This window comes from Schistocerca nitens, chromosome 4, assembly GCF_023898315.1.
Source record: "Schistocerca nitens isolate TAMUIC-IGC-003100 chromosome 4, iqSchNite1.1, whole genome shotgun sequence".
Lineage (NCBI taxonomy): Eukaryota > Metazoa > Arthropoda > Insecta > Orthoptera > Acrididae > Schistocerca > Schistocerca nitens.
In genome coordinates, this window is record NC_064617.1 from 106,413,990 (window position 1) to 106,441,179 (window position 27,190).

The following is a 27,190-nucleotide window of genomic DNA, read 5'->3' on the forward strand; positions in this document are numbered from 1 at the left end:
AACCTCTTCATCTCATTGTAGCACTTGCAACCTACGTCCAGAGACCGATGACCAAGCAGTTTGGCCCCTCTCCCCCCCACCCCCCTCTCTCTAAACCAACCAACCTACGTCCTCAGTTATGTGCTGCTTGTATTCCAACCTCTGTCTTCCTCTGCAGTTTTTGCCGTCTACAGCGCCTTCTAATACCATGGAAGTCATTCCCTGACGTCTTAACAGATGTCCTGTCATCGTGTCCCTTCTCCTTGTCAATGTTTTCCTCATTTTCGTTTTCTCTCCGATTCTGCACAGAACCTCCTCATTCCCCACCTTATCAGTCCACCTAATTTTCAACATTCGATTACAGCACCACATCTCAAATCCTTCGAATCTCTTCTGTTCCGATTTTTTTTTATTTATATATTTACAGTCTGCGTTTCACTACCATAAAAAGTTGTGCTCCAAACATACATTCTCAGAAATTTCTACCTCAAAGTAAGGCCACATTTCTTTATGAATCAACATTTTTCATATGCCAGTATCAGACGTAAAATATTATAACTAAGATGACGTTCCTCTTCTACTTCCTCAAGTCTTCTTGCCTTCATATCTTGTGCTGTATAACTTTTCCAGTATCTTCCGGTATTGGCAAACTCAGTTACTGCTTTCCCAAATGGGACGCGTTTCTGCAGTCCACCTAGCTTGAACGTTTCGAGTAAGGAAGTTAACTTGCGCCCAAACTAAGCTGACACTCGGTGCGATGGCTGATGGAAGCGATCGCAAATGGGAAATGCCTTTACGGTCGCTACCATCAACCACCTCCCTGAATGTCAGCTAGTTTGAGGGAACAGTAACTCCTACAGGTTTTTTTTCTGTTTGCTTGTGTGCCTTTTCTATTTACTCATTTTCCCATCCTTTGGAGTCCATTTGGTTACAGGACACCAATTTATTCTGCATCATGTGCCAACGTTTCATACTGCTATACTTAGAGAATCATGCGATGCTACGCAAGTATGTGGAATATATGCCCTGTCCCATTTTGCCACTGTGACACTATCACATTGGGTGAAACATGCACTTGTATCTCTTACTACAATATCTTTAAGGTTTGTAATCCAGTTTATAACTTATGAGTACTTGTTTTTTTTTCGCTCCTTTAATATTTAGTCACACACACTGCACGGACTGCAATTACTGTTACGGTCTGATTTCATGATTCGCTTAGCATGTTTTCAACAATTTGCTCTTGTGGCTCCTTCCTGTAGCTTTAATCGTGCAACACTGTGACATTCAAGTTTTAATGTGTTGAAACAAATTGATGGTTAACGGTTCGATCCATTTTAGCGAAGCACGAGCACAATTGAAAACAGTGTATTTCCAAAGAAAATAAATTATACCCGATTGGCAGTCGTGTCACGCTACCGCAAGTAGATTGCGTCAAGCGTTAATGAGTGGGAGATAATTCGTCCTGTTTTGTCGTTAATTTGTTTCCACTGGTGGGTGGTTGCCATAACAGTAATTTCAGAGCTCCCGCCTTGCACGCATCAACAAAATGCCATTTGTGGAAACTGCATCAGCCTGAAATACAACAACCCGCAAAATGAAATTTACTCCGAATATTATTTGCTGAACTTCGTATGACGCATTGCGTCATGAGAGCCACATAAAAATGTTTCGGTAGGTTTTTTGAAATTATCAGGCAACGCTTGAACGTTTACGCGATAGTTCTTGTAAGATTAAGAAAATCAGAAGCGCGATTGGAGGTTGCGTAGCTTTTATTTACTACTTATGCAAACTTATTTAGTTGTGATTAATGGCACATTTCTAACACTTTTGCTGTGTGCTCTAGATACCACGAATGGTAAAAAGGGATGTGAAAGAAAATCACGGGACACACCTAGACATAGTGATGACGATGATTGGTTTGTGGGGCGTTCAACTGTGCGGTCATCAGCGGCCGTAGTGGTCGCGTGGTTCCAGACTAAAGCTTCTAGAACCGCTCGGCCACACCGGCCGACTTTTTAATAGACTTACACAGCTAGTTACTGGGCGGTCTTCAGTTTTCTTGGTACGCTGAATCGTTCCTAGAGTTGCGCTCTACCAAAACTACAGTTTGGTAATTTTGGTATGGTGCATAAGTGACGTAGTGAATGGTAGGATTACCGATAGCTTTGGTAAAATGCACAAACATAAAAATGTATATAATTAATGTTGTTACTTTGCCCTCAGTAGAACAGCAAGATTTGAGTTTCGTGTTATTGATAAGAGCGGAAATTGTTTATGAATAACAAAATGGTTCAAATGGCTCTGAGCACTATGGGACTTAACATATGAGGTCATCAGTCCCCTAGACTTGGAACTACTTAAACCTAACTAATCTAAGAACATCACACACTCCATGCCCGAGGAAGGATTCGAACCTGCGACCGTAGCAGCAGTGTGGTTCCGGACTGAAGCGCCTAGAACCGCTCGGTCATATCGGCCGGCTTATGAATGACAGAATCCTTTTCATAGATGCCTGGCTTCGTACTGAAGCGTTGTTTACTATGGTTTTTTTGTTTTTTTTAGGAAACTGCGTTTTCTAGCGCTGTGTGTTAAACCGTACTTCTTTTTTGATTTTTACAAGATCCCTTTTGTTTTACGTTGCAAACCAGCGTTTTCCGAATAAAACTTGAATTACGCATTGTCAATTTCAATTCTGCTACGAATACTGTTATTTTTGATAGACAGGATGATAACGATGTAGAACAAGAATTGCGAGGTGCCGGGGCTAGCAGTGTATTTATCACTAAATTCTACTAGAATCCACATATGTAAATCATGCTCTAAGCCCCCCCTTTCTAACTCCGACTTTTGCTGTTGCACAAGGATAAAAAAATACGCGAACTGACTCTAATCAACCCTGCCAGTGGAGTAGAAGAGAGTTTGGCACCTGCAATAATTTAATTTGATAAATAAGTTAAATAAACAAAGGTTTCATTAGCATAGTGAGGAGTGATAGGGTTGCTCTATCGATTAACAGAATGAAAGTTCTGTCCAAAATAACAATATGATTTATTAAGACTAAACACAAATTAATAAACAAAAACACATGAATTCTAATTTATGATACATTAAATTGGCTCGAATTGGAGACTCATACAAACACTGTAAAGGTGAAGTTGCCCCTAAACTAGATCGTGAGGTTTAAGACGAAGTGGTATGTGGAGCCAATTCCTTGCCACTCAAATCTCAAGAGAGACACACCGCTAACCCAACAGTAATTGCTGCTACTCAAGACAGAACAAAGTTAGAAAAAGACGAACAGGCGCGCTCTGCTGAGCTCTGATTATCACCTAGGAAAATCCCTATCTGCCGGTGCTGCGGACATACGTTACCAAAACTGTCTTCTTGACTGCCAGAACACGATCTGGCGTACCGGAACCGTTGGCTGGTTGCTTCTACGTCCTCGACCGAAAGGCGACTGCCGACTACCAAGAGCACCCGTACAGGCCGAACACACAACATTCCCGCCCCCACGACAGTGGCCGTGGTTACATTCCAATCAGCAACTCGAAAACCGGCGGAAATTCCACTCCATTGCCGGAGCACTACCATTCCACCAATGGAGATTCTTGGCGCCAATTTCTGTGCTGATTTTGCTACGTCACGGAGCTATGCCCTGAGCAAGCCAATCACAGTTACTATTTTGCAGAAAGCGCGGGAATTTTCCCGCCACAGCTGCCTGGGTATATAAGTCATTCCCACGCCTCGCTGGTAGCCCGCCCGAAAGTGTTTTCGCTAAGCTTCTGCGAAGCAACGGAACCTCCAGCCCAGCCGCCACTTCCGGCTCCCGCGGGCGCGTCTCCTGACAATGTCGGCGTCCGGAAAGCATTCACTCGACCCCCCACACCTGTCGGCCTACCCTTTCAAAGTCAGAAGAGCCCGCCTGTCACTGGACCACCTGGGTGGCGAGAGACGCTGCATGGGAAGTCCGCGTGTGAAGGAATAGCAACCCTCCACCGCATGCAACTAGAGAGGAGAATCGTAAGATAGAAATATGAGAGGGGGCTCATGCCACCTCTCAGAATATTCCGTGGGCGACCCAGATCTTTATATACCATCACTCATTGTCAGACGGTCCAGCGTTTCCAGTTTCTAGGGGAATCTAGTAAGACTCTGATCGCATACGTAAGCAAAGCGACCGAAATTTGGTAACACCTGGTTGATATGCGACCTAATGTATAGGTAGTTCAGTCGAGATTTTAACTGATCAAAGCTACCAGGAAAACTAGTCCACCTTAGTCTGCGGTAGTTCAACAACTCTTATCGTTCCACAGCTCTAGCAGACAGCACCATATTTTCTTTAACATGATTTGGATTGCAACGTGTTGTACATTCTGTTGTCCAAGAATGATCGCATTCTTATAGTTTTGTGGCATTTCCAACCTAAATAGAGGTATTACAATGAGAGACAGTAAATACTAAGGGAAACCTCGATACATGTCGATAACTCTTGCATGTACACTGTCGATTTACAACAATCCCCAATAAATGACTCTACCTGCATTTTACAAACTTGTGTCCGTTTCTGTAATATTTCTCCTCATTACGAACCTCCAAAGAATTCACAGAGCACCCATGGATCCAAAACTTCCACGTATTTGCATTAAAATAAGATTGGTTACAGCAGATCTGACTGTTGATCACCTCTTATTGACAGACGTTTTCTGAGTTCAGTTTACACTTCAAAGCAATATCTCTACGGTTTTCCACAAATACACAAAGTGACCTACAGTGTGATGTAGTACCACTTGTTTCTGGCAGACAGCCTGTTATCAGTGGCGCAATTTCTTAACAGTGTCGAGATCTCGCAACTGCCGGATTCGCCGGAAAAACTGGTGTTATTGTACGAGGAATAGTCATATACTCGTAGTTTTAATTGTCATCCCGAAAATATAAAGATAATTAAGTTTTGACGGCTCGTATAGTGTAACAAGAAGGGATGAGTAGGTAGGACACCCCTAGGCGTCAAGGAATTGTCACTTTGGTGAAGCTGGGAAGTGTGAATGGGGATAAAAATTGTAGAGGGTAAGGTTTACGGACTAGTTAGCAGATTCAAATGAGTCGATATCACTACTGTCCAGTCTCTCTCTCTCTCTCTCTCTCTCTCTCTCTAGCATAGGAGTAGCATTGCAGAGTGCCAGGGAAAGATCCGCAAAGCAGGAGCGTGGATGGACACAGGTCTGCGTTGTGTTAACGACGTGTAAGCCCCGGGCATGCACACCGACGCTGAATAATTCATGCCGCCACCGTGAAAGAAAACTTGTGCTCCGGAAGGATTATCTGTTTGCTCGCCGCATTAGGCCAGTTACACCCCTCTGGCTGACTCGCTCCTCTTGCAAATACCCTTCCCTTCCTCCCTTTTTTCTGCTCCCACTTTCCTACCCGACATTAAGCCACTTCAGCTGCGAGGCGATCTGAAGCGTTCCCACTGGGAACGGACAGTCGTCCATACACTTGGATGACCAAGTAATCATGTGGTAAGGATTGTATCCCGCGAAAAGATTAAGTTTCAGGCTTTCGCATGGACGTCGTAGTCTGCGAGCCTTCGATCATCTTTTTGTAGTGTTCAGGGCCGCTTTAAGGCCCAAGCAACACAAGCTGCAGCTTGGGAGCGCCAAGTTGAAAGTGGCGCCAGAGGCATCACAAGTGGAAGATTTCTATAAAAGACGTATCACAATTAGTTGCGAATCCTGAGATGGCTGAAAGTGTACGAGGGAAAACGAAACGTCAAAGGATAAGTGGCCTGCGCAGAAAAATGTGCTCGAATCGGCCCTACGAGTGCCTAACGAAAAGCATACTAACATCTCGCTGGTCTGTTGAAACATACAGCTAAATGCACCAGCGAATGGCACCAAGTGTGTGGATAGCCAGTGATTGGTAGACAGAAAACGATGGTCCAGATTATTCCGATTCGTGAGCATTGCAAGTTACGTGCGAACGACTCACTTGGTGAAATTCCAAAGCCAGATTCGACATATTATGTTTGATATCGATAACAGTACCTCAGTTGTTCTGATATTAGCTAGTTATCGATACAGACATTACCGCGAGGTTTTGATAATTTATGTATTTTTCAACTTTTAGAATATAAATCTAAATACACGAACCAATTTGAGTATAAAATCAAATATATACATAATTATAGAATGCAAAATGTATATAATACAGGGTGACACAGAATAACGGGAATGTTTGAAATGAGTAGTGGCAGCCATGGGCAGGTGGCAGCACTGCGGTTCCGTATAGTTAGCGAGTAAAGAGTCCGCCATTTCAGTAATCCTGGATCAGTGGAACGGACAACAGCGTGCGTTAGACATAAAAATGTTTTATAAAAACAATGATAGTTTGGTAGCGGCGCAGAGGAACTTGCGACGTTTCTATATTTTAGGATCTCATAATGCCGTTCCGTCGAATCACGCGATAAAATGTTGGATTAATAACTTTGAAGAGACTGGATCTGCTCTCAAGAAGAAACCAACAAGACGACCAAGAAGTGTGCGTTCTCCACCGAACATTGATGTTGTGCGCGAGTCTGTCTTACGGAGCCCACGGCTTTCAGTTCGTAAGCAAGCAGCAGTGGTTGGAATGCACCGGGAGAGTGTTCGCAGAATTCTTCATCTTGATTTAAAATTTCATCCGTGGTGCAACAATTGAAGGACAACGATTACCGGTTACGACTGGGTGTCTGTCAACAAATGATAACAAAAATAAACAATGACGATGAATTTATAAACTAGTTGTAGAAGTCAGATGAGACACAGTTTCATGTCACAGGTTATGTGAATAAACAGAATTACCGTTACTGGGCAAAAATAAGTTCTAATGACGTTCATGGGCGCCCTTTACACGCTAGTAAAATGAGAGTATGGTGTGGTGTTTCATCACATGGCATTATCGGACCGTAGTTTTTCGCAAACGAACAGGGAAAAACAATAACTGTCAATGCCGATACAACAACCGAACTTGCACACCGTTTCTAATGACTGCATCGTGGACGGATCGTTAAACCCTAATCTCGTTTCCTCCTTTTTTTTAAAAAAAAAATGGTTCAAATGGCTCTGAGCACTATGGGGACTTACCATCTGAGATCATCAGTCCCCTAGAACTTAGAACTACTTAAACCTAACTAACCTAAGGATATCACACACATTCATGCTGCCCGAGGCAGGATTCGAACCTGCGACCATAGGGGTTCCAGACTGAAGCGCCTAGAACCGCTCGGCCACACCGGCCGGCTTTTTTAGAATTTGACGGACCGAAGATACGTTATCTGTGTGTGACGAAATTACTTATAAAGTTAAATACGAGGTGTGTGAGAAAAGTAATGAGACTGACAACGCTCTGAGCGATCTCAGGGGCGCTGACTTATAAAAAATATGGGGGGGGGGGGCATACTGGGGGCCTTGCCCCTGGAAATTTTCTAAATTTTAGATGAAAAAGTAGTGAGTTTTAAAGCTTTTTAAGCATTTTAGAGTCATATGATCACCATAAGAACCCCAAAAACTGGACTCTCCATAAGTCGACACTTCGGGGAACTCGACAAGCATGACATTTTTTGGCTTTGAAAAAAGAAACAAAACATAAGCATGGTATTTTCGTAAAAAGCTAATTTAATTTACAGTAATAATCATGCTTATAGATTGTTACAGAGCAGTGAATATATATCTCTGAGAAGACTGAAATTATATGTAAAAATCCTAAACTATCATTAAAAGAATAAAACATAAAATATTGCTGTTGCACAGTAATAGCACTTTGATTAATAAGTGAAAAGCTAATTTAAGCTTACTTTGAATAAGGCTCAGGGTTCATTAAATAAAAACAATATCTCAAAGTTAATACTTTAATACAGATAATATAATTAATACAGTATGCCTAATACTTTCAGTCAAAAATTATGTAAATAGCAAGTTTTAATTGGGTCTTACACCCGAAAAATATTGAAGTATTTGAAAATAACTAATACATTACTATAGTAATATAGTAACACAGCACTAAACTATTACCAATATTTCTAAACTGAAAATTTAACATTATGTATGTATTTAATTCTCTGTTTTATAAAGATTTTTAATGTTGCTCTAAATGCCATTATTAGGGCTAGAGTGTCTTTAGAAAGGTGCAGATGTCGACCGTCTGACTGGATTACTGAATATGAAGTCGTTGATGACTGGTCGGAAATCCAATTCATCCAAAACATCTCGGTGGGCATGAAGAACAGCCGTGACACTGCTTCGAACAATGGGCTGTAGAAACTTATGTAACGCACGGATTAATAACTTTTCGTCCCAACATTCTAGAAACACATACCGTTCAACAAATGCAACAAGAAAAAATCGAATTTACGACCATTTTGAATGAGAATCTGGCCGTAACGGCAGAGCGCTGAGGACACTACTGAACGCCCATTGTGTGTCGGAGAATGCGTGACGTATATGTGCAGAACAAGCCTAATTCGACCGTCATTTTTCATGGTTCCAACTTAGTATTCGTGCCTTTCAGTGTTGCTACCAAGACTGGAAACGACTTCGATGTGTATAGTTGCTTTGAAAAGGACAACATTGTCGTTTGAGAAAAGTAAAAACTTCGGTAGACAAAAAGTCAGTCTCATTACTTTTCTCATACACTTCATATGTGAAATTACATCGTTTTTTGCGTCGTCGCATTTAGTCTTTACTTCCCCCCCCCCCCCTCCCTCTAGTCTATAGTGTTTAAGTTAAATGACATTTCAGCACACATATATCTAATGTAGATCAATGAACGTCTTGTGGTGTGGTTATTGCGCATGTGCTGAGGGCACGCCTGCGTTGCTGTTGCAGCGGACAAGCTGCCGGAGGGCTTCCCGCAGATAACGCAGTCGCCGAGCACCAAGGTGGTGGAGATCGGCCACAACGCGGTGCTGCTGTGCTCGGCCACGGGCGCGCCGCCGCCGCGCATCTACTGGGTGCGCGACATGCTGCCCGTCGACACGGCCGCCAACCCCCGCTACTCCGTGCTCAACACCAGCATGCCAGGTCAGCACACTGCTTCGCCAGAACCACCTCACGCCGGTATTACACTATCAAATTTTCTTTGTCAAATAAAACTTGATAGTGTAATAACGAACTTTGTCGAAGTTAGCCCGTCAGATATTCTTTGATCAAATCTAGCGCCTCGCCATAGATTTGATCAAAGAAAGCGTTTGTCTTCTGTTTCTGCATGGAGAACGTAACCACTTGGAGCGCTAGCATCGCTACAGCTGTTCATAGAGCAGAAATATCTCTGGAGTGAGCATTGCGTTCTGCCAGCACTCTGCGCATGTTGTCAACATTAAACTGGAATTGTCACGTGATCTAGGGACGACGTCGATTGTTTAACGCCAATTCACGTCCGCCATCAGGTGACGTCACGTCTTGTCACATAACATCAAAACATTCTACAATACCTTTCGAATGGAGGCATTCGCACAGGTCGTCAACGGAACGTCACGTCATTTCACGGTACGTCAAGGTTTCTCGGGAAGAAAATTTTGACGGTACCAGTCTGTTAACATCTTAAGTTAACCTATTTTCGCCGCGCTCATTCTCCTTATAATAGTGGATTCTGTACTGTTGTATCTTCATAATCTTTATTTTATAATAGCGCTTTGTTTTAGTGACAAATTGGAGATGTTCCATGACGACTGGGATATTTTTTCCACTTTCTTACACAACCGAGGTCGTATATCTGAAGGCGAAAAGTTATTTAGGTTTTACGATAACACAACAGCGCTGACGCCCAAAATGTATAAGTATAAGAACATAAGTAGACGAAGCAAATTCCACCATATGACATTTTAAGCAAACAAGTCAGCTTTAATGAAGGAGTAAAATACAGTTGTTTATGGCGTTATTAATTACGTAAGAAAAAACGTAATGGATAAGTATAACAGGCTTCATTAATTCATTTGAAGCTTTCTTTGATGTGTATGAATGTACATATTTTCCCTAGCAAATAATTGTCGATGTTTTGAAACGTTGTCTCACTTCTCAATAATTTACCAAACACAACTGCTTAAGAACATAGGTTATAAAGTGTACTTCGGCCATTGACAAACTTTGTCGTTGTTAGCTCCTCAGTTCTGATACTATACTCTAACATTTTATGCATATTAGGGATGGTGACTCAAAACCCCAATTTTGCCGTTCGGTACAGTGTTAAGCGACTTGACGAGATGTTCAAAATGGTTCAAATGGCTCTGAGCACTATGGGACTCAACTGCTGAGGTCATTAGTCCCCTAGAACTTAGAACTAGTTAAACCTAACTAACCTAAGGACATCACAAACATCCATGCACGAGGCAGGATTCGAACCTGCGACCGTAGCGGTCTTGCGGTTCCAGACTGCAGCGCCTTTAACCGCACGGCCACTTCGGCCGGCTTGACGAGATGTGACATGAAAGACATTGTAAATACATGCTGACGTGAAGCTTCTGTGACGTCATGCTCTTCATTTTGCTCGTCAAAGCTAAGAGCTCAATTTATTTCAAATATCAGACGTAAACTGCTATGGTGCCTGCAAAACGTCTATACTAAATCCACAGCACTTATGAAGGGAATCTGTCTTTACTAGCGATATGACAACATTCAAAATTTATAGGACAAATGTCGGACAAATCTACGGCGTCCCGAGATCACGTGATCATTGTGACAACGTATGTTGACAACACAAAATCAATTCTGCGCTTCTGAATGATCACTCCAGAGATGTTTCTACTCTATGCAGCTGTTTGCCGTTCACTGTAGTGTTTGTAAACATGGCCGCGAAATCCGTGAGCACACGTGACATTGGCGCAAACTTAAAAATCAGTTAATGTTGCTTAAAAAAGTTACAATATTTTGGATACAAAATGTGCAATGCTATAGTTGCGTTTTTGTTATTATTATTAACTTCTCGCTTAAAGTAAATAATTTGACAGGCGTACTGATACTGGTTACGTTAAGTAACATTCGTTAAACATCGTAATTCATTGTATTTCAATACAATGAAAGGTATCAGAACAATGTGCGTAGTGTAAAAGTTATATAGTTGTAACGTTAGTGGTTCAAAAATCTCCCTAGTCGCAACATTTTTTCTTTACTTTTATTTAAAGTCCATACCTATTAGTAAATGGGGGAGATTTCATCGTCGTAAAGGCCCGTCCACATGCAACGATCTGTCTGCGCACATCACATCTGCGCAGACAGATCGTTGCATGTGGACAGAAGATTTGCACCAACCTGAGGTGTGTGCAAACCTAGAAGTTGGAGTTGGAGGTTTGAGCGAAACCTCTCAAATCTGTGGGTTCAAACCACATCTGCGCAGACAAGTTGGAGCGTGATCGCCGCAAATCTGGCGCGAAACAGCTGCTCGCTCAGTCTAGTGTTTGTATTTGTGCGCATAGGGCATTAAAATGACTGATACTCTTCAGTGTTCTCCAGAGTTTGTAAGTGAATTCATTGAAATATATAGAAACCACCCATGTTTGTGGAAGATTAAAAGTGAAGAATATAGTGACCCAAGACAAAAGGCGGCAGCAGCATACAATGCTCTAATTGAAAAATTGCGGCCAGTTGACGCCTCGGCAAACAGAGAAACGGTAAAAAAAAATAATATTCGTTGTGAACTGACGAAATTATTTGCAGATGGATGTCGAAACTTATAATTACCACTTAAAGCTTGTAACCCCTCATATTATGAGAAAAAAAATACTTGTATGAGAAGGGCAATTTCTCCTCATAAACGGCTGGCGTAACATTAAGATTCCTAGCAACAGGAAGGAGCTACAAGGATTTGGAATTTTCAACTGCAATATCGAAACAAGCGTTGAGTAAAATAATACCCAACACGTGTGAAGCTATTTACGCTGTCCTAAAGGATGGGGTCATGAAGGCAAGTCAAGTAAATTAAGTCTGTCAGCGAACTGTTTACCGAAAACAGTTATTCAAAGTTCAGAAATCTAGAAGATCTGGTGTAGGAGTAGATCAAGTATACCAGCCAACGTTATGGTATTTTGATCTGCTTGGCTCTCTTAGTGATCAAGAAACGCCAAGACCAAGCAGAAGTACAAATGAAGATGAAATTGGAGTGTCAATGTGCCAGGAAATGGAACACGAGGTAATGTAAAACAAAACAGGTTCGCCCTGCAACTCTCACAGTAAATGTACGTGAGAAAACTGCTTTCGCTTTAGCAGCCACTGTCTACACCATTTTGACCGCCTTATCTGTTTCCTGCGGTTGGTCTGAATGTTTTTGCAACACAAGTTGCGAACACAGACCACAGCAGAACTGCCTCCATTTCTGTATTTCAAAATAACTGAATTAAGTTTTTGACGTTTACGGGGAGCGTAGTCGCTTGCCACTGATATTTCTTTTCTACACCGACAGATGGCGGGCGAGTAGTAGATTGGGGTTTGTGTCGTGTGAACACACCACATTTGCAGCGATCTTTTGCATGTACAGACATCTGCGCCAGTGTCTGCACAGACAGGTCGTTGTGTGTGGACCGGGCTTAATAAAATAAGAGAAATCAGAGCTCGTACGGAAGATTCAAGTGATCTTTTTTCCCAAGCTCTTGAGTAACGGCAGAGAAATAGTCTGAAGGTAGTTCAAAGACCCCTCTGCTAGGCATTTAACTGTGAAGTGCAAAGTAGTCATGTGAATGAAGATGGAAATGTTAATTAACAAATATCGAGTCATAATTTTCATCCTTCATTTTTAATTACTGATCATATGAAAATCAATTAAGATTTGATGCACATTGTGAAAAGCCTTATTGTCAAGTGAAAAACTACGCATTTCAGTAATACTGTCCAGTCTCTAGAAATGAAAAATTATTTCATATTGTATTCGACGATTCACATTATTTTTTTTACAAAATTTTAATAATTATAAATACTCGCATTTTCGTGGAGTTAGTAAGTAAATTTGTTTTGTTCAGGAATTTCCATTTGTTAATAAATATGGGCACTGTTACGCTACACCGTGAGCTAGCAGCGACCAGGGAAAAACAGTATAAACGTTTTGCACTTATCAGCGCTCAGAAATCTTCTAATCTTCAAAGGCGAATTTTTCGAGTTTTATTTTTTAAATTTTATAATGCACTGGTTTAAGAAACTGATGTCTGGCCACTGACATTAAAGTTCTAAAAGAATTAAGCAAATCGAAGCGGGTCAGACAGTAAGGTATCATTGCCAGATTAACATTCCTCTTTTAAAGCAACAAATAATTCACACGAGAATCGCTTTTATTTTTTTACGAACGATCACGAGAGATCGATATTGAAACGTGACCTTACTAATGTTTCAAAATTTGTCATTTTTTGTTAAAACAATTTCAGCACAGTAAAAGGCCACGTAATTCATTTGCAATGAGCGTTTAAGGAAACACTGTTGCGTAAAAGAGGAAGAATCACCCAAAAACAATGCTTCTTCAAACTTTTGATGATAGCGTACTTTCAGAAAAGACTGTTGACAATAACTTTGCACAATTAATTACTGGACATACTAAAACATTTGCAGTGCCCCAGGAAAACAAAGCAAAGTACAAAATAAGGATTAAGAAGACGCAGAAGGACAAAATTCGTCACAATAAGACGAGTGAGCTAGGCGATGATTGATCGACTTCCGACGTTAGCAGACGACGCCACAATACTCGTTTTCAGTACACGCACATTTTGAAGCATACTCAAGATCTCAGAAAGCGTCACTTGGCACTGCCATTTCATCACTGACGCACTCGCAACGTGCTTGTTGGCTGATTTACAAGCAAGCACAGGCACGAGTAGTCGATTTTGAGCAGAAAGTCTTTCGTGAAAAACGGGGATTTAGAGTCTATGCAGGAGCAATAATGGGTGCATATCACATGCATTTCTACACTAGTCTCAAGTTCGGGTGCCACTTCAACATTAAGGGAAGTTGCCTAATGTAAAGAGTAACTGTGCGTACAGTTAAAAAGAGAGTGGGCACTCTGCTGGCGTTGAAGACGCGTAGGAGCTCCCTCAGCGGGTCTTTTGTTTCTGGAACTGGGAGAGCGTTCGTCTCGTAGTAATGGCGAGGTACTTGTTCGCCGTTCCCCACTTCTGGCGCCATTAAGGGACAGCGGCACCTCACTGCAGTCTTCGGCTCCAATTCGGCGCCACTCCGTGCCCGTAAAATGGCATTATCGGGCATTTGTGTGTCAGCGCCCGCCCCTGGGACCATTAGGGGGGTGGCGCTCCTGCGGGGGCTTATATCCCATCAGAGCGCCCACTGATCCCATCCCGTCTGTAGCCGAGAAAGTTCCGCCTGCGAGCCGAGTGGTCCCCATTGTCTGTCTGTCCGCTGACGACATTCGCACCTCGGGCTGCGCCGGTGCGGGTCTCTGTGTTAACGCGACCCGTGGAAGCTGCTTGTCCGATGCATTTCAAAACCAGCAGCGACACGGAAGAGGCATCATTATTCAAAGAAGGATCAAGGACTACTGTAACATCATTTCCTGGCCGCCCAACAGACATCAGAATCGGAGCTAGTACTAGTCTGATGTTGAAGATTGCGTACATTGGAAGTCAAGGCGTCACTTGTACGTCATTGCTCTCTCTCTCTCTCTCTCTCTCTCTCTCTCTCTCTCTCTCTCGCCTATGGATATAAACCCGTGCAGGCAACATCAGTGTCACCTGGCGAGGAATGACTGCTAGTCAGACAGACGCGCGGTGCATGTAGTAACAGTGAACGTGCTGTCCGTGTGTAGAATAGGGCAGATTGTGATGTCCTGGAGGCTCGGCACGAGCATTTCGGAAACTGCACGAATCGTCGGGTGTTCGAGGAGTGCTGGGGTGAGTGTCTTAAACATGTGGCAAAACAAAGATGAAACCACGTCCACACGTCGTGGGGTTGGGCGGCTACCCCTACTTACAGATGTCGAATGTCGTATAGGCTGGGCAGACTGCTAAAACAGGACAGGCGCAGAACAGTGACGAAACTAATATCGCTTTATTCCTGGTCAGATTACATCTACATCTACATCTATACTCCGCTAGCCACCTAACGGTGTGTGGCGGAGGGCACTTTACATGCCACTGTCATTACCTCCCTTTCCTGTTCCAGTCGCGTATGGTTCGCGGGAAGAACGACTGCCGGAAAGCCTCCGTGCGCGCTCTAATCTCTCTAATTTTACTTTCGTGATCTCCTCGGGAGGTATATGTAGGGGGAACCGATATATTCGATACCTCATCCAGAAACGCACCCTCTCGAAACCTGGACAGCAAGGTACACCGCGATGCTGAGCGCCTCTCTTGAGTTTACTAAACATCTCCGTAACACTATCACGCTTACCAGATAACCCCGTGACGAAACGCGCCGCTCTTCTTTGGATCTTCTCTATCTCCTCTGTCAACCCGACCTGGTACGGATCACACACTGATGAAATTCGTGATCCTTACGCCGTGGCCTTCCCTTGTCAGTCGGGGTCCCGGCCGGGTTGGAATTTTCTCTGCCCGGGGACTGGGTGTTTGTGTTCTCATCATTATCGTCAATCGTGCCAGTGGCTAGATTGGACTGTGTAAAAATTGGACTGTGCAAAAATTGGAACTTTGTACGGGCGCTGATAAGCGCGCAGTTGAGCGCCCCACAAACCAAACCAAACATCCCCTTGTCAGTACGGGTATCGGCCACCCTTCTCAGATTCTGTCACTCTCGCGAAACTGTAGCGGGAAGTAAGGAAAGGAGCCAATACAGCTAAGACTCCTGCAATCTACACTGATTAGCCAGTTAGAAGTGTTCGGTGCACTGTATGTTCAGACTCACTTGCTTTTCACAATATATATAAATGACCTGGTAGACAGTGTCGGAAGTTCCATGCGGCTTTTCGCGGATGGTGCTGTAGTATACAGAGAAGTTACAGCATTAGAAAATTGCAGCGAAATACAGGAAGATCTGCAGTGGATAGGCACTTGGTGCAGGGAGTGGCAACTGACCCTTAACATAGACAAATGTAATGTATTGCGAATACATAGAAAGAAGGATCCTTTATTGTATGATTATATGATAGCGGAACAAACACTGGTAACAGTTACTTCTGTAAAATATCTGGGAGTATGCGTACGGAACGATTTGAAGTGGAATGATCATATAAAATTAATTGTTGGTAAGGCGGGTGCCAAGTTGAGATTCATTGGGAGAGTCCTTAGAAAATGTAGTCCATGAACAAAGGAGGTGGCTTACAAAACACTCGTTCGGCCTGTACTTGCTCATCAGTGTGGGATCCGTACCAGGTCGGGTTGACAGAGGAGATAGAGAAGATCCAAAGAAGAGCGGCGCGTTTCGTCACAGGGTTATCTGGTAAGCGTGATAGTGTTACGGAGATGTTAGCAAACTCAAGTGGCAGACTCTGCAAGAGAGGCGCTCTGCATCGCCATGTAGCTTGCTGTCCAGGTTTCGAGAGGGTGCGTTTCTGGATGAGGTATCGAATATATTGCTTCCCCCTACTTATACCTCCCGAGGAGATCACGAATGTAAAATTAGAGAGATTCGAGCGCGCACGGAGGCTTTCAGACAGTCGTTCTTCCCGCGAACCATACGCGACTGGAACAGAAAAGGGAGGTAATGACAGTGGCACGTAAAGTGCCCTCCGCCACACACCGTTGGGTGGCTTGCGGAGTATAAATGTAGATGTAGATGAAGTTACTCCAAACTTTGTATACCTTTATTAGGCGATTAAAGCAACATAATGTGCAAGTAGTAACGTGCACTACTCTGGCAATCCCGAGAAAAACGCAAAATAAATTTTACGCGTCTGTTATATACCTGATGTATCTGTGCCTACGTACCGGACTAGAGTTCATAGTGGTCGAATGGTGAGCGTTCGGGCTTCGTAAAACCTAATTGTATGAGGCGACGGTTCGACTCCCGTTCAAACCTTCGTGTTTGTAGTACAAGTGTATGTTCTGTGATATTCAAAAATTTTGCAGCTACACTATTCGTTCTTGCTACATTAGCAAAGTCTCACCGCTACGCAGATTAACTGCCAAATGAGGCCTGCCTCTGCCGCTCGAAGCGTTTAGGTGCAAAGCAGTTCCGCGTACCTTACCTGATTGCACGTATAAGGAATTTCGTAAATCACGTCAGGCATACATTTTCGGGAAAACTCTATTCGTTTCTTCATTTACTTGTCGGTAGTTATAAATATAGGCCCTATTTGTTCTAATATTTAAATTTCTTTAAAATCAGTAAGTAGTGAATAACATGAAATTCACTAAAATTTCATGCAAATAGATAAAAAATTACGTTTGAGCGTGAGTCGAACCGTCGCCTCATACACGTTTGTTTCATGAAGCTCCGAAACTAACCACTTTTTTTTCTTAGGTTCGTTTGGTCTGGGCGGACGTCACATGACATCCGTTCAAGTTGATCGTCGATTCTTTTACGCTGTTTTTTTTATTACAGAGGACAATCGGCCCTCTGACCGAACACGCTGAGCTACCGCGTCGGCAGTTGACCACCTGGAACTCCAGCATCTGCGCACAGATAAATTCTTTACGGTATATAAGAGACGCGTAAAACTTCTCTTGCGATTTTCTCGGAATTTCCAGAGTAGTGGACATTTCGACTTTATGTTGTTTTAATGGCCTACTAAAGGAGTACAAAGTTTGAAGTAAATGTGTGATACCAACGTCGTGGTCTCCCCTTGTGAAACGCACAGGAGTGTGAGGTTAATCGTCACTTACAAGGGGGACCGCGCCTACTCGTGTTCACCAATTTCGTTCAGATTTACTGTATATGCAGGACTTGGCCAGAAATGAAAGTGACTGATGGTCGAGCGTTTAGACACAAATAGCAGCCGGCCGCGGTGGTCTCGCGGTTCTAGGCGCGCATTCCGGAACCGTGCGACTGCTACGGTCGCAGGTTCGAATCCTGCCTCGGTCATGGATGTGTGTGATGTCCTTAGGTTAGTTAGGTTTAAATAGTTCTAAGTTCTAGGGTACTGATGACCACAGTAGTTGAGTCCCATAGTGCTCAGAGCCATTTGAACCATTTGAACCACAAACAGCATTTTTGGCGCGGGTTGGACTAGACATGAGTCATCTGTCTTATCTCCAAGTAACGGTTGGCGCAGCGGAAAATTAATATTTTCAAAAAAGGCGAGAAAAGGAAAATTTGGAATTGCAAATAAATTTCCAGGAATGGATTGTAAGGCGTACAGGAGAAATTCGTATGTAAAACTAAATAATTTTATTATTTTATAGTTCACGGTTTACACGTAATGCGGCGATATTCATCGGGAAGACAGGGGAAGCAGTAATTTTCACGGCGTCTTGCACTTGCTGTAAAGGCCGCACTTTCGGAATTACATCGTCACTTTAAAGCTTTTGTAGAAAAACAAACATAAAAGATTCTCTCTCATCGCACAGTTTGGCAGTAAACCACGCATAACATACTGTTTCGCCAGATATTGGCAACGGTAACTGATGATGGACCGTGGAATACATTTTGATGCAGGCTGCTCGGGATGTGACGGCTTTTTCACTCTCGATGAGATGAGAGCACCATTTGATCAAATTCTTCACCTGACGATAGTAACAGACATCACTAGGTTGCATTAGCCGCCGAGGGCGGCTCGAAAGCAAAAATGAAACTAACGGAATACGAAGACCTGTACGCTTTAATTACGATCCTCTCTTGTAATGTTATTTACCGAGTTCCCGTGGACGCTGTAATTTCTCTGAAATTTATTTGCAATCCCAAATCTTCATTTGCCTTTCATATCCTTGCGTTTAATGAAACTGTCAATAGTACGATATATTGAGCATTATTTCGGTTTATTTGCGATGTAAGTAATGCGAAATCTGAAAATAAAAAGAATTGTCAGCACAGGGAGTCGAACAAATGCTCCTCAGATTATTATTCTGCACTCTTCTCGGTGCGCCAACCGCTGCCTTGGTACTAGGTTCATGCGTCGCCCGCCTTTTCCCGAAAATGCTTCTTTTTTTCCCATATGCTTGGTCATCTGCAACTCTCACTTCTGTCACTTACATTTCTTTCTGCGGTGTGCACATACCAGACATTTGTACGAGTAGGCGCGGTCCCCTTGTTAGTGCGGAAGCTGAGTGGATGCACGATTAAGCCGAAAATGATCTACTCTAAGGATCAGCTGACCTATAACAAAGCTACTGTACGCTTTGAGAGGCTATGGATGGTGTGATACGAAAATTACGCACTGCATTGCAAAATAATGTGCTCCCTATGAGGAAGAATGATGCCTGGAAAAAATTCGAAGCTACCAACCATGCTTCAGATGAAAAACATACAAAGTTCGTCTAGTCCAAACAAAATGGTTGTATTCGTGTTTATTCCACCTCCACCATGAGAAAACATACAGGGTGTTTCAAAAATGACCGGTATATTTGAAACGGCAATAAAAACTAAACGAGCAGCGATAGAAATACACCGTTTGTTGCAATATGCTTGGGACAACAGTACATTTTCAGGCAGACAAACTTTCGAAATTACAGTAGTTACAATTTTCAACAACAGATGGCGCTGCGGTCTGGGAAACTCTATAGTACGATATTTTCCACATATCCACCATGCGTAGCAATAATATGGCGTAGTCTCTGAATGAAATTACCCGAAACCTTTGACATCGTGTCTGGCGGAATGGCTTCACACGCAGATGAGATGTACTGCTTCAGCTGTTCAATTGTTTCTGGATTCTGGCGGTACACCTGGTCTTTCAAGTGTCCCCTCAGAAAGACGTCACAGGGGTTCATGTCTGGCGAATAGGGAGGCCAATCCACGCCGCCTCCTGTATGTTTCGGATAGCCCAAAGCAATCACACGATCATCAAATATTCATTCAGGAAATTAAAGACGTCGGCCGTGCGATGTGGCCGGGCACCATCTTGCATAAACCACGAGGTGTTCGCAGTGTCGTCTAAGGCAGTTTGTACCGCCACAAATTCACGAAGAATGTCCAGATAGAGTGATGCAGTAATCGTTTCGGATCTGAAAAATGGGCCAATGATTCCTTTGGAAGAAATGGTGGCCCAGACCAGTACTTTTTGAGGATGCAGGGACGATGGGACTGCAACATGGGGCTTTTCGGTTCCCCATATGCGCCAGTTCTGTTTATTGACGAATCCGTCCAGGTAAAAATAAGCTTCGTCAGTAAACCACATGCTGCCCACATGCATATCGCCGTCATCAATCCTGTGCACTATATCGTTAGCGAATGTCTCTCGTGCAGCAATGGTAGCGGCGCTGAGGGGTTGCCGCGTTTGAATTTTGTATGGATAGAGGTGTAAACTCTGGCGCATGAGACGATACGTGGACGTTGGCGTCATTTGGACCGCAGCTGCAACACGGCGAACGGAAACCCGAGGCCGCTGTTGGATCACCTGCTGCACTAGCTGCGCGTTGCCCTCTGTGGTTGCCGTACGCGGTCGCCCTACCTTTCCAGCACGTTCATCCGTCACGTTCCTAGTCCGTTGAAATTTTTCAAACAGATCCTTTATTGTATCGCTTTTCGGTCCTTTGGTTACATTAAACCTCCGTTGAAAACTTCGTCTTGTTGCAACAACACTGTGTTCTAGGCGGTGGAATTCCAACACCAGAAAAATCCTCTGTTCTAAGGAATAAACCATGTTGTCTACAGCACACTTGCACGTTGTGAACAGCACACGCTTACAGCAGAAAGACGACGTACAGAATGGCGCACCCACAGACTGCGTTGTCTTCTATATCTTTCACATCACTTGCAGCGCCATCTGTTGTTGAAAATTGTAACTACTGTAATTTCGAAAGTTTGTCTGCCTGAAAATGTACTGTTGTCCCACGTATATTGCAACAAACGGTGTATTTCTATCGCTGCTCGTTTAGTTTTTATTGCCGTTTCAAATATACCGGTCATTTTTGAAACACCCTGTATGTGCTCCATCAAATGAAGGAAGAGCACAGAGCAACAACACTGTCGTGTCTATGCAACCAAAAAGTGCCCTATTTTTGTATTAATTTGGGTATTGCAACTTGGGTTTACAGGCTAATAGCGAGTTGTGTAGCTTATCATCAATTTCTGTTACTATCCAGTTTCAGCCTGTGGCCATTTTTAAATACAGATGCACATGAGTGACATATGAGTAGTTGTATTTAAAATGACAGTAATTTGTATTATCTAGCAACAGGAATTTGTTCCCACATACAAGATTTTTTCCTTTAGTATTTATTTCATTTACAAGTGACATCTCTGCCTCTTTTCTATAGCTTTGGCTTTTGCTTTTGTTTCTTTGGATTTTAAGAAGAGAAGTTTATCATGGAAAGCCTGTATAAAGCAAGTACAGATTTAGATGATAACAAAGTTAAGAAGTATCTGTGGTGTGCAATGTTATTGATTTATTGTTATTAACTTCACTGTAATTTATTAGCTAACAGATTACAATGTTTCACAAGTGTTGATAAGTTAAAAATATCTGCCATTCTTTATTCCTCAATTATGCCTTATAAATCTATATTTTGTTACGTGTATAGAGCTGCTAGGCAGATTTTGTGTAGCATTACAAAATATTTTATTACACGGTATATGGAGATTACGTGTACTGCTCAGAGTTTTGTACAAACATTTTGCCACAATTTTCTTTTAATGCAGCTCCCAGAACCTGTCAGTTAACTGACTTAATCGGTTAGGATAGAAAAGTGCTTTCAAATGTGATGATGTTATTTTTCTTTTTCTGCTTATCTAAATGCTTCTTATTTTGTAACCACTTAGTCAATAAGTTGTGCATTGGTTGCAGGAGCACTTCAGATTACTGATAGTGAGGAAGAGGACCAAGGGAAGTATGAATGTGTAGCTGAAAATGATGTGGGAACAGAATATTCACATTCCATAATGCTTTATGTTAAAGGTAAGTTTGTAGAAGTAAATTTGATATATCTGATGTAATATTACTTCTATAATATATGCCTCATTATTTTTTTCAATATTATTAATCGTAGATGTGTTTGTTTTGTCTGATTTATTGCCAGAGTTACATAGACAGTCATGTAATAGCTCTGTCAGTGCCACCTTATAACATATATGCCTCTTCAACAATTTTACTTGTTGGCCAAGAACCATACAGAAATAATTTGATTTGGAACCAATGGTCTCAGCTCTTAGATGGCCTGCCAGATTATTTTGCTATACGAGGGCAGTTCAATAAGTAATGCAACACATTTTTTTCTGAAACAGGGGTTGTTTTATTCAGCATTGAAATACACCAGGTTATTCCCCAATCTTTTAGCTACACAACACTATTTTTCAACGTAATCTCCATTCAATGCTACGGCCTTACGCCACCTTGAAATGAGGTCCTGTATGCCTGCACGGTACCATTCCACTGGTCGATGTCAGAGCCAACGTCGTACTGCATCAATAACTTCTTCATCATCCGCGTAGTGCCTCCCACGGATTGCGTCCTTCATTGGGCCAAACATGTGCAAATCCGACGGTGCGAGATCGGGGCTGTAGGGTGCATGAGGAAGAACAGTCCACTGAAGTTTTGTGAGCTCCTCTCGGGTGCGAAGACTTGTGTGAGGTCTTGCGTTGTCATGAAGAAGGAGAAGTTCGTTCAGATTTTTGTGCCTACGAACACGCTGAAGTCGTTTCTTCAATTTCTGAAGAGTAGCACAATACACTTCAGAGTTGATCGTTTGACCATGGGGAAGGACATCGAACAGAATAGCCACTTCAGCGTCCCAGAAGACTGTAACCATGACTTTACTGGCTGAGGGTATGGCTTTAAACTTTTTCTTGGTAGGGGAGTGGGTGTGGCGCCACTCCATTGATTGCCGTTTTGTTTCAGGTTCGAAGTGATGAACCCATGTTTCATCGCCTGTAACAATCTTTGACAAGAAATTGTCACCCTCAGCCACATGACGAGCAAGCAATTCTGCACAGATGGTTCTCCTTTGCTCTTTATGGTGTTCGGTTAGACAACGAGGGACCCAGCGGGAACAAACCTTTGAATATCCCAACTGGTGAACAATTGTGACAGCACTACCAACAGAGATGTCAAGTTGAGCACTGAGTTGTTTGATGGTGATCCGTCAATCATCTCGAACGAGTGTGTTCGCACGCTCCGCCATTGCAGGAATCACAGCTGTGCATGGCCGGCCCGCACGCGGGAGATCAGACAGTCTTGCTTGACCTTGCGGCGATGATGACACACGCTTTGCCCAACGACTCACCGTGCTTTTGTCCACTGCCAGATCACCGTAGACATTCTGCAAGCGCCTATGTATATCTGAGATGCCCTGGTTTTCCGCCAAAAGAAACTCGATCACTGCCCGTTGTTTGCAACGCACATCCGTTACAGACGCCATTTTAACAGCTCCGTACAGCGCTGCCACCTGTCGGAAGTCAATGAAACTATACAAGACGAAGCGGGAATGTTTGAAAATATTCCACAAGAAATTTCCGGTTTTTTCAACCAAAATTGGCCGAGAAAAAAAATGTGTTGCATTACTTATTGAACTGCCCTCGTATTTGGTTTCTACATTTAATTTTAAAAGAACTGAAACCTTTTGGTTACTGACCGAGTCAGCTTTTCTTCACCTTTATCTTGCTGTATGAGGAAAAATGAGCTACAGATTCTATAAACATTTTTAAGCTATTGTTATTGAAAGGGAAAGTTGCCACTCACCATATAGGAGAGATGCTGAGTCACAGGTAGGCACAACAAAAAGACTGTCGCAAATAAAGCTTTCAACCAGTTTGGCCTTGAGAAGGGCCGAAAGCTTTATTTGTGACAGTCTTTTTGTTGTGCCTATCTGCGACTCAGCATCTCTGCTAAATGGTGAGTGGTAACTTTCCTTTCCATAACACTGTTACATTCCATCCTGGATTTTTCATTGTTTGACATTTCTTCACTTGTTTTTCTACTTGTTATTTCATTTCATTTTGTATTTTCACTATAAATGAAGTTTTAATAGATTTTTTTTGCCTCATGATTTGCAACATTTATCCCTGTTCTTGGCACTTCCTTTCTTTGCTTTTTTGATTAGTATTACAAGTGGAATATTTAATTGATAACTTATTTAATATACAGATTTTCAACTCGTACTGAAATATTATGATAACAATAAATTCAAGGAATTCATAACCAGAAACATTTTGTAAGTGAGTGGAGGCATATCGGTACCAGAAAAGATGGTTCAATAAGAACTTTTACAGCAAAGTCAGTTTCATCTGCCAAAATAAAATAATACTGGAGGAAATGAGGCTAATAAAGAAATGTGTAGGGAAATCATGTGGAGTAGTAGGTCAACTGAGATTTGATGGGATGTGGCGGATGAAATTACTAAAGAAAATGTGAAAATCTTAATGTTTAGAAATGTCAGATGCAACAATTGATTAGTCGTATGCAACAATTGATTAGTCATAGGTAAAGGAAGAACAGGCTGAAGTAGCATAGATCTGACACAAACCAACAGTAACAGAGGAAGAATAAAGAACAAGCACAACATAAACAAGAAAATGGAAATGCAAGAGATACAAGAGAACCAATGTGGAATGTAAATCATAGATGAGAAATGAAAGTTAAATAAATGGGGAAGATTGCAGAGATGTGAGGGGAATGGAGAAGTGTATAAAAAAGTAGACAACAACAGTAATGATTCATGAAAGTTGTGCCTAGATGGATGGAAGAACAAAACACCTCTTGTAGAGAATTTTCCAATCCTAGAGCTTCTGATGCGATGATGATGTTTGCAGAAAGAAAGTGTTAGAAATAATACAAATCAGTCATAAGGCGAAACAAGCACTGATTTAATGGCTTTTGGATTGAACAGCATGCTCTTTGATAGGCTTTGTGTATCGCCATTATAAGCTTTCAGTTTATTCGATTTTCAGCGACAGCTTATTGGCCCATTTGCCAAAATGCTGATAGTGTGCGGCATTTAACAGGTGTGCCTCACCAACAGTGAGGTTATCAATTGGTGGTTGGGGCAATTCACAACGAAATAATTCATTATGAGAGTAATCATAAGAATATGAATCTTATAGCAAGGTTTATCACAAGTTTTCAGATATCATCTTTTACTAATTTTTGCTCTGTCCTTTTCCATACATCTGAACATGGGGTCACGGTGTCATCGTGGTTTTACTAAAAGTTCTTCATCAATCTATTTTCTCACACGCCCCCACCCCGCCCCCACTCCCCCGTACATCGTCCTCCTCTCTGCCCAACCCGACCTCAACTGCTTCATATTTTATTCAATGAAGTTGTCAGATGTATTTTTTTTGTTTGCTAACACACAGCTAATGAGATAGAACAGCCTGCCAACAGTAATATAAAATGAGATTCGAAAGCTATGTTTATATAACAAGGCTAGTGACATACAACATCTTGATTATATTCAGTTCTTCTTTCATAAACTCTCTATACAGAAGTAATATTTCTGTAGCAGAGTATAGGATAATGAAGCTTATTTTTCAGCAGATCTAGCTTCATATTGAAAAAGTTCTTGTCTTTTAGTTTGTCGTAGATTTTCGCTTCCAAATTGTAGGGTGTTGAGCATTTAATTTTATTATTGTAATTGATGAATAGCAAGTACCAATGGACTTGTCTTTATTTCTAGTACTGCATTAAGGAAATAACTGTATATGATATAAATTCTGATTTTCTATATATAAACATAGCAATTCCACACACATTTATGGAAGGGGTGTTAAAAGTTCTAGGTTTCAAATAATTGATGACATGGTTTCCTTGGTTGTGTGGGCCACATGTTCATAATAATTTATGCCGTAGCTTTGCTAGGGCCATAAAATTGTTTAAACTTCCCCAAGAAACAACATTGTCTTATTACTGATTGACAGTTACTGTGGTACGTTGCTTTGTGTAGCTCCATGATAGTACCACAAGATAAGATTCGCACTGCAAATGCAATGCTATATAATTTACTAACTAGCTAAATATGGTGCATAATCCAGTTTAAATTTTCATGTAGAATTAATCATATAAATTTAACAGAATCCACGTACCACAGGAATGGCCAAGAATTTGGTATGCAAGGAGTGTTCTTGCATGCGTGCATAGCTCCCGCATCGGGCTGCACATTTCCCCCACCTCCGTACCATGCTGCCTGAGCATGAGGATGGGAAAGTGAAAGAAGCAGCAAATGCAACACTTACAGATAGCAATGCAGTCACACTGCATATAACTTAGTTTCATGTTTCATATTTGTCAATAATTTAGATCACAAACAAAACAAATTTTTGATATTATTTAATTAGGTACTTTTGTGTGCTGAAGACATAATTTTTATCTGCTACAAAGTGTCAGCATAGAGAGAGGCGCAGACAGTTTCATAAATTTTCAAATGCAGGTTGCCAAGTAATCATAACTTATTTAGTTTCATAATCAAAAAAAGCCTTTCACCCACGTATGTTGATCGAAATTAAGGAGATGTGGAAACTCTTCCTGAGGAAAACAGTTTATACCTCTTGTATAGTTATAACATAAAATAATTTCTCTTTTAAACAGGAATTTCATTGCAGATCAATCAGTTCCATCTGCACATGCTCAGGCACTTTAAACTGAAATGGTAGATGTAAGAAGGGCAGTGCCCGGAACATGTTTAGCAAACTATCTTTGTAATTCTTTCAAGGCCATAATTAATTATTCAAAATCCGTGTTTTCTTTGATGCCAATGAGCTTAAGGAATTAGACAGTGTTTTTTGCCAAAATTTGTCTCTTCCACAATGTGATCTTCTTTTTAAATGCTTCCCCATCAGATCAGAAATAAGTTGTTTCGTACCTTGCAACAGCTTATTGTGGGCAATGTGCAGATAAGTCAATGTAAAATGCAGTGTCTGCTGTATATTCCAGATGTTCTAATATTTGCTACTGCTTTCCTTTTTCCTTCAGAAATTCAACAATAGTGGGTTTTAAATCAGAAATTTTTGTAGTATGCCCCTTCATGTAACTGATGTACTTTACAGTATTCTATGTACAACTCCATAGAAAACTGTTGCAACCGAAAGTGGAACTTCAGAAAATTTATTACTCATACCATCAATTTCATCATGTCCTTCATGTCTACAAATTTATCACAAAATGCTTCTTGATGTACAGAACAATGAATTCCATCTGTCACTTTGGTAATTTTTTTGCTCTTTCATTGTCAACTAAATCTTTAAATTCTTTCTACATGGTGTCATCA

General features: G+C 41.8%; 1 protein-coding gene across 1 annotated transcript in view; it reads left to right on the top strand.

Annotated features, from left to right (window-relative positions):
• LOC126252140 (tyrosine-protein phosphatase Lar) overlaps nucleotides 1-27,190 on the top strand; it is a 555,880-nt gene that overhangs the window by 405,796 nt on the left and 122,894 nt on the right. Inside the window, exons 3-4 of the mRNA XM_049953007.1 lie at nucleotides 8,841-9,035; nucleotides 21,778-21,888. Coding sequence (XP_049808964.1) covers nucleotides 8,841-9,035; nucleotides 21,778-21,888 — 306 coding nt within the window. The remainder of the gene's footprint in view (nucleotides 1-8,840; nucleotides 9,036-21,777; nucleotides 21,889-27,190) is intronic.